The sequence below is a fragment of the Nicotiana tabacum genome, chromosome 11 (genome assembly GCF_000715075.1).
Source record: "Nicotiana tabacum cultivar K326 chromosome 11, ASM71507v2, whole genome shotgun sequence".
Lineage (NCBI taxonomy): Eukaryota > Viridiplantae > Streptophyta > Magnoliopsida > Solanales > Solanaceae > Nicotiana > Nicotiana tabacum.
Window position 1 is genome coordinate 32,239,098 of NC_134090.1, and position 11,721 is coordinate 32,250,818.

Below are 11,721 nucleotides of genomic sequence, written 5' to 3' on the forward strand. Positions count from 1 at the left end.
CAAAATCGACCCCATTTATCTCCACTATCCCCATGTTCCCGAGAACCTCATGACAACTGTCTAGATAATCCTAGGAATCCTCAGAAGATCCGCCGCTGAAGGTAGTAGTGAAGAGCTTGGTGAACCTGTCCAATCTCCATAAAGCATTGACAGACATAGCTACTTCATCACCGGTCTGAGATACCACACCTGGCTGAACTACTCCAACTGGTTGAGCTGCTGGAGTTTGGAACTAGGCAGCCATCTACTTCGAAGTGCGGGTAGCAGGAGTCTGGGTTCCTCCTCCAGCATGAGAGACGGCTGGTGCTATAGGAAGCAAGCCTGCCCGGTGATACTCTCCATAAGGCACACTAGACGGATCAGAGCATCCTGGAGTACGGGGGTAGCAATAAACCCCTCTGGGACCTGAGCTGGGCCCACCGAAATTGTCTAGGCCAGAACCTCATCATTAAAGTCAACCTGAGGCTCCACCGTTGGTGCTGGTGCTCTGGGTTGCGCCTCATCATCAAATTCAGTTAGCATTGAGAAACCAAACCGTACGACAGGAAAGAACAAATATGAAGTTTTTCCTAACTCTGTAGCCTATAGGGGATAAATACAGAAGTCTCCGTATCGATCTCTCAGACTCTACTAAGATTGTCTGTGAATTGTAAGACCTATGTAACCTAGAGCTCTGATACCAACTTGTCACGACCCGAATTTCCCACCATCGGGAGTCGTGATGGCGCCTACTTGGGAAAGCTAGGCAAGCCGCGTATTATAGAATCACTAACTCTTTTATTTAGCCATTTTTAACAATTTAAATTAACATGCGATCAACAATAAAATTATTAACGATAAATAAAAGCATGCCGAAGACTTAATCTGATAACTTAGCCAAAACCAGTACGACAATACCAACATACATCTCTACCCGGAATCCGATGTCATAATATCACAGACCAACTACGAATACTACATACAAATGTCTGGAAAGAAAGGTACAATATATCTCTGAAGTAAATAAAAACAGAATACATATAAAGATAGAAGAGAACGTCAGGCCTGCAGATGCCTGTAGGACTACCTCAGGATTTCTAACTAGACTGAAGGCAGCCACCCAAAGCTACGGTCCAAAAGCTGCCGCTCCGGGATCTGCACATAGTGCAGAGTGTAGTGTCAGCACAACCGACCCCATGTGCTGGTAAGTGTCTGGCCTAACCTTGGCGAAGTAGTGACGAGGCTAGGACCAGACTACCGAATAAACCTGTGCAGTTATATAATATGCAGCGAAAAATAAAATAGGAATAAACAAGTAAAGATGGGAGGGGGTACATGTTGCGGGGGAATATCAATACCAACAGTAAATTAAGAGAAAGGCATAAGGACAGTTTAGAATTTACAGCAAAACAATAAGGAACTCGTAACCAATTTATAAACACTTTGTATTATCAATTGTTGCGGCGCGCAACCCGATCCCAAAACATAATAATACTGTTGCGGCGTGCAACCTGATCCATATCATTTATCACTGTTGTAGCATGTAACCCGATCCAATTATATTATTGTTGCGGCGTGCAACCCGATCCAATTATATCATTGTTGCGGCGTGCAACCCGATCCAAGCATACTATTGTTGCGGCGTGCAACCCGATCCAAATATAATATTGTTGCGGCATGAAACCCGATCCAAATATAATATTGTTGCGGCACGCAACCCGATCCATATATACAGTTCAACACCAATCACAACAAGAGTCCCGACAAGGTATCAATAAAGAAACAACACTATCCCGACAAGAAAATCGATAGCATAAGTAAATACGTCCCGGCAAGGGAAAATCAGCTATACCCAAACTCGTTCCAACATCTAACTACCTCAACTAGCACCAATACTCTATCATATGTAATTCCACGAGAATAATCATAATCCTTTCTCAACACAGAGAATCAACAACTTAGGCCTTCGTAGTATTTATTCAGAACACTACAATTTCAATTTAAGACTCACGGTCATGCTTGACACCAACGTATAGATACTCGTCACCATGCCTATACGTCGTACTCAATAAGTAACATGTAGCAAATAGGACACAACTTCTAATCCCTCAAGCTAAGGTTAGACCAAACACGTACCTCAAACTTCCACGGCCAACTCAAGCCTCAAACACCGCTTTTCCTTTTGAATTTTGGCTTCAAATCAATTGCATCTAGACATAATCGACTTGATAACATCAATAAACGCTAAACAATCCAATTCCAATGCTTAATTATAGATTTCCTATCATTCTTCCCAAAAAGACAAAAATCGACCCTGGGCCCGCTTGGTCAAAACACGAGGTTCGGACCAAAACACGATCACCCATTCACCTACGAGCCCGAATATGTAATTAGTTCCAAACTCCAACCCCAAAACGAGGTCTAAATCCCAATTATGCAAAAAGCCTAACTCTACCCAAATCCCTAATTTTCTACCCTTAAGAACATGATTTAAGCCTAGAAATCTAATGGGTGTTAATGGAAATTGAAGAAAATGAGTCTAAGATTACATACCTATGGATTTGTGGTGAAGTCCTCTTTCAAAAATCGCCCAATTTGGAGTTTGGAAGAAGAAGTTATGAAATTTTGGTGAAATCACGTATGTTCTGTTACTGTTTAAAAAACACTGGGCAGGCCTTCATCGCGTTCGCGATAGGCCTGTCGCGTTAGCGATGGGTCAACCCTAGCTGACCTTCGCGTTCACGTTCGACGGCTCGCGTTCGCGGAGCTTCAACTCTTGTAGTCTTCGCATTCGCGGTCAGAGAGCCGCGTTCGTGTAGAACATTTGTGAAACCCCTCCCCCTGGCCTTTATCCTTATGCGTTCGCGAGTGCCTAGACACATTCGCGAAAGGTACTCCCCCCACAGCCTCGCGTTCGCGTCCCAAGCTCCGCATTCGCTTCCCAAGCTCCGTGTTCGCGAAGAGTAAACTGACACTTGAGGAAATTGCCTTACGCATTTGCGAGTGGAACCATGCAAATGCGAGTGGAACCACGCAAACGCGATTGGAACCACGCGAATGTGAAGAACAAAACCTCTATGAACCGAGATAGCAAAAACCTGCAATTTTTCCTAAGTTCAAAACCTTTTGAAACCCATCCGAAACTCACCCGAGCCCTCGGGGCTCCAAATCAAATATGCATACTAACTCAAAAACATCTTATGAACTTATCCATGCGATCAAATCGCCAAAATAACCTCTTAAACAACGAATTTAGCATAAAAATCCAAGAAAAATCTCAAAACTTCCAAAGTATCAATTTTTACAACTACGGGCCCAAATCACCCCAAACGACTTCTGTTTCTTACCAAATTTTGCAGACTCATCTTAAATCAGATATAAAACCTGTACCGGGCTCCGGAACCAAAATACGGGCCCGATACCTTCAAGTTTAAACACGCTTCATTACCAAAACTCATAAATAATTCCAGAAAACAATTTTCTTTAAAAATTCATTTCTCGGGCTTGGGACCTCAAAATTCGATTTCGGGCATACGCCCAAGCCCCATATTTTCCTAAGGACCCTCCGGGATCGTCAAATCATGGGTCTGGGTAAGTTTACCAAAATATTGACCGAAGTCAACTTAAATCCATTTTAAAGTCAAAATTCATAATTTTTCACAGATTTTTACAAAATTGCTTTCCAGCTACGCGCCCGGACTGCGCATGCAAATCAAGGTGATATTGAAAGAGGTTTTTAAGGCCTCGGAATGTAGAATTCATTTCTAAAACAAGTGATGACCTTTTGGGTCATCACATTCTTGACTTTGTTATGCCTTGAGAATAGTGAGTACTTTGGTTGTGACGCTTATGCTCAGTTTTTTACTCTTGTATAAGTACCTTAAATTGTATGAATTTAAATTTGCTTAACTGCTTTGACTAGAGTGTCTTGATGAATCCAATCCTGAATGGCTTATGTGTCATGTGTGTGTGTGTAAGGTTTTGTGTTATTATGTGTGTGCATTTGATATCTAGAACTTTCCCCGTGTGTTTACAAAGAGAAATAGTAGTTTTATTCAGTCTTGGAAGTGATATAGGCGTTTCTTTGTTGAGCCAGATATGTATATTTTACCCGCCTAATTGTTATGTATCGTAGTTAACCCCTTTGAGCCCATAATCCTGTTTCTTTGGAAACCACATTACAAGTCTTACCCATTTGTTTGAATTAACCATCTAATTGAACCATTGTAATATTTCATGAGCACTTGAATTGCTTATGAACTTTGTAAAAGTTAAAGTGTGAGGTGGTTGGTTTGGATTTTGAATGGAACTAATGAACTAAGGAAAAATGTGCGCTGTGTTGAAAAATAAAAGCCACTTGATTGAAAAAGAAAGGAAAAAATACAGTTGTATCGTTGTGAAGAATATTCCTTGTGGTGGTGGCTTTTGATGTAATTGTGGTTAAAGAAGTATGGGGTAATATAAATTGAAGTGAAGCTGGAGTTTTAGTTTGACATAAGTACGGGCTTGAATGTTAAAGTATATGTATTAAAGTGCTTAGGGAGGTGTAGTCACTCTAATATCCAAATATATCCTACCCGTCCCGCATCCTACATTACAACCAAATAAAGTCCTACTTGATCCTAGACTGAATGAGCTCGATTAGTAGAGTAGTACACTACGGGCAAACCTATGGTGCATCTTTTGTGGCATATGAATGTTATTTCTGAGAGTGAGTGAATTCTTTCTATCTTGAGTTCCTAAGTGTTCCTAAATTTTATTGTGTGGAACTACTCTCTTTTGTTGTGTGAGAGCACTTGATTCATTAAGGAAAGGTAATGTTGTTGGCCTCTATGTTAGAGTAAGTGTGTGAGTTATGAATAATGCGTGGTACTTGTGAGTCAAACCTTGAGGTGAAGATGTTACACCCTTGTGCTTAGTCTATTTTAAATATTCTTGGTATGATGAGTTAGGGGAATTGCTTAAAAATGTCGTGTTTATATAAAGTGTAGTTTGATTGCTCGAGGACGAGCAATGGTTTAAGTGTGGGCTGTTGATGATAGGCTATAATTACATACTCTAGTCGCTTATTACACTCTAATTTACTGCACTTTAATTGAGTTTGAGCTTTAATCACTAGTGTTTTGCACTAATTGTATGTTTTATGCCTTGTAAGAGTGATTCCGAGCTATGTAGATGTTATGGAATGAATTCAAGTGATTTGGAGCTTTGAAGTCTGAGTAAAAGCCCAAGGAATTAAGCCGGGATCATATTCGGGGATCAACGGATGATAGAGCAACAAAACGAAGAATCGAGTAGGCATATTCCGCACTGTCTAGTAAAATGCACATAACTTTTCTCTTAGAACTCCATTTGGGCTATATAATATATGGTTGGAAAGCTAAATCAAAGGCTACAACTTTTATGGTTTACATTTTTTCAAATTCCAAACGGAACAGGGTGAAAAATGCGGTCAAAACTGTGACCATGAACCTGGACGCGGATTGAGGTAGTACACTGGGTAATGATCGCGCCCGGACCGCGACCGCGAGCTCCAAACCTGAATAAATTATCCTTTTTTCACGTTGGAGAAGGTATAATTATTTGGGCCCGATCCTACTTGGTATATATACATGGAAAATGGTATTTTGAGGAGGTTGGACATACTTTTGACACAGATTCAACCTAAAGAGGCAGAAACGCAATAGGAGCAAGGTTGAAAATTCTTCTACGAGTTTTTCCTTTATCTTCCTATTTTTCATTGTTGGTTATGACTTTTAGTATTGTAGTTTTACATACTATTATGAATAGCTAATTTGTTATCTAGGGTTTTGATAGAACCTTTTGTAGGATAAATTCTTGTTATGTTTTTATATAATTGAGCCGTTGGATTTCTCTACTTGTTCAACTACGTGTTTGTTATTGTTGATTGAATGGCCATCAATTGACCATGCCTATTTATTATGTGTTGCTTGACAAAGGATACATATTTAGGTGGTTGTTGAACAACGTCACTCCTAACGTATGTGAGAAATCAATACAGAGGGTTTAAAGGCAGGTTTAGAAATAACAAAGCCTTGATGTGTTCATAATGAGCAATAAATAAATCCAACTAGCGTAGTTTGAGAGAATATGTCTAGTAATTTGTTGTAGTTGCTCGAGAAAGAATTACAGCACCTAAAATGCTCACGATCAGTAGAGAATACATTGGCAAATTTGTAGGGAACATAGCTAGAAGGATTCCGACAATTAGGGAAATCATAACTCTAGATCTCCTTAATTTAGTCACCAACCTTTTGTCTCGTTAGTTGATAATTTTACCGCTTTCTAGTATTTGCTAGTTAATTAGTTAGAAATATAAATCTCAAACTTTTGGTTGACTTATTAAAGGAAAAAGAGTACACATATCTAACAATACGCCTTTTGGTTGGCTTAGTAAAAACCTTGCAAGGAAAATCCAGTGGGACAAAACCTTATAAGGGAAAAAGATTACAACGCGTATTAACTCCCCTTGATAAGAGCGTCAATTCACATCTTTAAGCCTTCGCATCCCAATCTTGTGCACTAGCTTCTTGAAGGTTAACGTCCGCATAGATTTGGTGAATAAATCACCCATATCAACTCCAATGAATATGTTGCACCTTGAAAATTCTCACTATCACATTATCATGCTTATAGTTATAGCAAGATACAAATGTGCGCAAATATCACTTAGGATATGGTAGTTCAGGACCAGGAATTGTATATGGTTTAAGATATTTAAATCTTTCAAGGATTGTCATATAAGTCATATAATAGACTTTAATTAGATGCATATCAAGTTTTCATGTCATGCTAGACAAATAAGATATCGAAAACTGATTGTAAATATTATTGACTTTATACTTTCAAATGTTTGAACTGCAGGTCCAAAACTACATATATTTCATATGAAACAAATTCTATTTGAATTGTGTCTCTTTCATTTGGCCAATATTTTTGTATCTGTACTCGACAGACTTAAGATCCTCATCTATACTTAGCGCTATGATAGATGTCTTCTACGAACATTTTATATCGGTTCCAACATTTTTTCATAAAGACATGGCATAGAGATCTCTTCATTCATATTTTCAGGTGCTTGAATCTCTCCTGAGATTTTATGAAGTATTATGTCATGTGATCTTCTAGATCATTTGCCTCCTTATTATGATCATTTTGATCATTTGCTCATATTCTTTATTAAGAAGTTTATTTGAAATCGATTTGTCTACACGCTTTAAGCGTACCATAGACTTTGTCCTTCTAGGACTTATTCTAATAGGAGCATTTGCAGTGAGAATATAGTTACTTTCTTTGGATCAACAAATACGTCTGGCATGTTTTGCAATATATTACAAATGAATTATCCTTTTATGAACTTCAAGTTCATATTATTTTATTCGAGGATCTATATGTACACATGATAATTCATTCCATGTAACTTTTTCTCAATTGTTTATCATGTCTCCCCCTCATGTTAGAAAAACTAACTTGCTTCCTCAACTTTGGAAATCCATCTTTGTACGTTATGGTGTTAATCAAAATATACACCACACATCAACATTAATAAGATGGAATTAATTGGTTCCTAACTTTGAACCACTTGTGAGGGGAGAATGTAATTTACTTTCATATATAACCTACACCAAACTGATATAGATAACTTTGTTCTCATCAACAAAAATTTAGCTATTAAGTGGAGGCACTCAATAAATTATTTTGCTAAACCAGCTGTGATGTAAACCAACTTATCAAGATAAACTGTCTTAAATAGAAAATCTGGAAATTATGCTCTAAATCAAATTATTAAGCAAGTTACCTTGCAAACATCAGGTTGCGGGTTAATAATAATCGCACTTGTAACCATCTCATAGATGCATCTTATGTGGTATACATAGCAGGTGAATGGGCTAGATTCACCTTTGATATTTTCAGCATTCATGGGATCAATCCCAATTTTAGTTGGTCTATTAATTAATGAGAACAAACAATATAAGAGAATTCTTAAAGAACTTTCTAGTTCTTTAATATTTACCCATGTAGATTCTCTTTTATTTTTGCACATCATACTTAAATTAATATGGCTAAACCAATTATGCTAACTGAATAAATTATCAATATTGATAAACTTCATATTTACACCATGACGTGTGCAATTATCAATAAACTCCAAGTTTTATTATGATATGGGTTTTTATATCAATAAACTTTTACTTTATTATGGCATTCTTTTGTTTGTGTAGTACAAACTGGAGAATAAAGCGGGTAGTTTTTCATATTATCCCGCCATAAGTTGTAGTAATAGAAGATATTAAATTTTTCCTTTATTTATAGTCTTAGTATGACCAACTGCTTTCGCGAATACTTTAGAAACTCAATTAAGTTTCTTTGAGACTTACTACAACATAATGCTTTATTGATAATCAATTTTATTCCTCCAAAATAGTAATAATTGGCTCTTCCAAAGCTCTCAATTAATTTGGTACTACCACATATTCATCAACATCCATATGGTGAATATCTCTTTTAAAGAGAAAGTTATACCATTATGGTTATGGTCAAAATTATATGCAAGATATGTTTCTTGCATTAATATTATTCTTTAATAATCACGTTACTAAAATATTAACGTGCATTAGGTACGTGACCAATGACCATTCATGCCATAATAATGATATTATTTTCTTATATCATCTCAAACCTCCTTCTAGAGGTGAGTGTGGTATATTCACTACCACTAGCACGTTCATATTCTTCTAAGAATGAATATGTATTCATAAATCAGATGTTGTCACATTCACATCATGAATGGACCATAATTATCTATACGTGTTTTATAAAATCTCATGTCAAATAAAAGAAACTTAAAAAAACTCCTATCTCTCTAAGTGCTCTCAGCTCACGTTAGTTAACATGCTCTGAAACTGGTCATCCATGGCGAGAGGGAGGGGAAGAGGACGAGGAAAGCAAAAAAAAAAGTCGTTATTACCAGCATAGAAAGATCTACTAGCTCACAAAGCAAAATAACAGGGAAGGAGAATGCTCTGCAAACACCAGATCTGGACCTAGATTCTGATACTAGAGCTCAATGGAAGAACATTGGAGGTGCATCTAGCTCAGGGGTTTCAAATAAGCTAGATCTCACAACACCTCCATCAACTGCATCGAAAGTGCAATTGGAGGAAACAACAAAGGATCAAGCTCTACATGCTACAGTAACTAATGCAATAGTAACAACTGAGGAGGAAGAACAAGGCTCAACAAATCCTGCTCTGGTGACAAAATCTGCAGACCCTAAACCATGGTCTAACCTATTCCAGAAGAACAGATCTGCAGCAAATGGTATGTCCCTATCATATATCCCTCCATAAATTGTCAATGGCCAAGTAGTTGTTCAATTGGACAAAGAGGAGGTTGCATCGAGACTGAGAAGTGGAGATGTACCTTAATTCCTTACATCTTAGGTGATACTCTGGGATACAATACTATGGAAAGATATATAAATGTTAATTGGGCAGGTGTGAGGGAACCAGATGTGTTTCTCCATGAGGAAGGATATTACATAATCAGATTCCACTTGGAGGCTGATATGAAAGAGATCTACTATTCTGGACCTTATACCATTAATAATAGGCCTATAATTTTGAAGCCTTGGACCTCAGGCTTTGATTTTAAAGAGGAATTTCCCACTGAAATTCCCATGTGGGTTAACTTTCCAAAATTACCTTTGAATTGTTGGGGAGTGAACTCATTGAGAAGAATAGCAAGTGCAATTGGGACTCCTATTTTTGCTGATGAATACACAACTAAGAAAACTAGAATCTCATTTGCCAGAATGTTGATAGAGGTTAATGTGACTAAACTACTACCTGATGAAGTATGGGTTAGAGATCCAAAGGGTAAACCATTTCTGCAAGATGTTTACTATGAGTGGAAACCTAAGTTTTGTAAGCACTGTCAAAAGGTTGGCCACTCATGTTCTCCTCATGGTGCTGGTAATAAGCAGGGGACTAAGCACCAGATCAATCAGAAGGGGAAAACAAGGGAAACTAAGAAAGTGACTATGGAATGGATAACTAAAGGCAAGGCTCAACAAAATGATACTCTACCTGTACAAGTTGTACCAGCTGACAAGCAGAGACAGCAACAGACATCAGAGGTCCAGCAAATGCCATACATTCCAACAAGAACCAGGCCGGAAAGTAGTCAAAGACAACCTGGGGTTATGCCTACAAGTAGTCCAACTGAGGTTATGCTGAATGACAACAATCGAGGGAAGCAAGTGGAAAGCAATCCTGAGTTTAATTTGACAAAATTTCCTTTGTTGTCTGCTGTAAAACTGAGAAATTCTTTTGAGGTATTACCATATGGGACATGGGATGTGAAACAATCACCCATTGACAGGGGAAGATGACGTTTAACATGCTGATTAATTGGCTATTCTGGAATGTGAGGGGAGTTAATAAGAGATATAAACAGAAGGAATTGGCTAACTATATCAAAAATAAAAATATCAAGTTAGCTGGCCTGATGGAAACTAGAGTGAAAGAGCAAAATTTCAAGAGAATCACCAAAGCTATTACTCCTGATTGGGAAGGGCTAAAATAACTATCAATATGCTTAGAATGGTAGGGTGTGGGTGCTATGGGACCCAAGATGGTAGAATGTGAAGTTAATAAAAGCTGGGGCACAATTTGTACATTATCAACTTACAAACAACTTAGGGAATATAGACTGCTTAATAACAGTAGTTTATGGATACAATACAATTGAACAAAGGAGGGCACTCTAGACAGACATACATAACCTGGCTGCAAACATAACCATTCCTTGGTTAATTTGAGGAGACTTCAATGCAGTGCTCTATTCTCAAGATAGACTAATGGGCAATCATATAACATATGCTGAAACTCAAGACTTTGCCAGTTGCATCCAAACTCTGCAGTTGACTGAATTGATATGGAAGGGTGATTACTACACTTGGTCAAACAAGCAATATGGACCTGATAGAATCAGTAGCAGAATTGATAGGATTTTAGAAAACTTTGAATGGATGATGCAGTGGGGACAAGTACAAAATGAATATGATTTACCTCAAATATCAGATCACTCACCTATTATCCTTTCAATTTCCATGAGTACAAGGCCTGGCAAAATTCCATTCAGATTCCTAAATGTAAGGGCATACCATGGTAGTTTCTTACAAGTAGTGCAGGAAGTATGGGAGCAGAATATGACAAGTTGGAGAATGAAGAATATTTGGTTGAAGTTGAAAGCCTTGAAACCTAGGCTTAAGGCTTTAAACAATGAGGAGTTTAGATCTATTATTGACAAGATTGATAGGTCTCGAGGAGAACTTCAAGATATATAAAGAGGATTACCATAAATTATAATGATGGCCTACTGGAGCAGGAGAAAACTATCCTCCACTAGCTGGAGAATGGTCTCTTATAGAGGAAAGTGTCCTAAAACAAAAATCAAGAGCAAGGTGGATTAAACTTGGGGACTCTAACTCCAAGTACTTTTCTGTTATGCTAAAGGAAAGGAATCAAAGGAAACAAATTAAGGAACTCACATCTGTACATGAGTAGAAGTTGAATGATGCTGACATGATCAAGCATGAAATTATGGAGTTCTACAAATCACTGATGGGGCCTGCTGCACTAAAACTACCTGCCATAAACAAGGAGATCATGAAGCAAGGGCCTATGTTATCTCAACAACAAAGAAGTCAGCTAGTTG

General features: G+C 37.9%; 1 protein-coding gene across 1 annotated transcript; it reads left to right on the top strand.

Annotated features, from left to right (window-relative positions):
• Positions 1-10,861: 10,861 nt before the first annotated feature.
• LOC142165794 (uncharacterized) lies at positions 10,862-11,350 on the top strand. Its single transcript, XM_075224167.1, has one exon. The coding sequence runs from the start codon at positions 10,862-10,864 to the stop codon at positions 11,348-11,350; it is 489 nt and encodes a 162-aa protein (XP_075080268.1).
• The last annotated feature ends 371 nt before the right edge of the window (positions 11,351-11,721 follow it).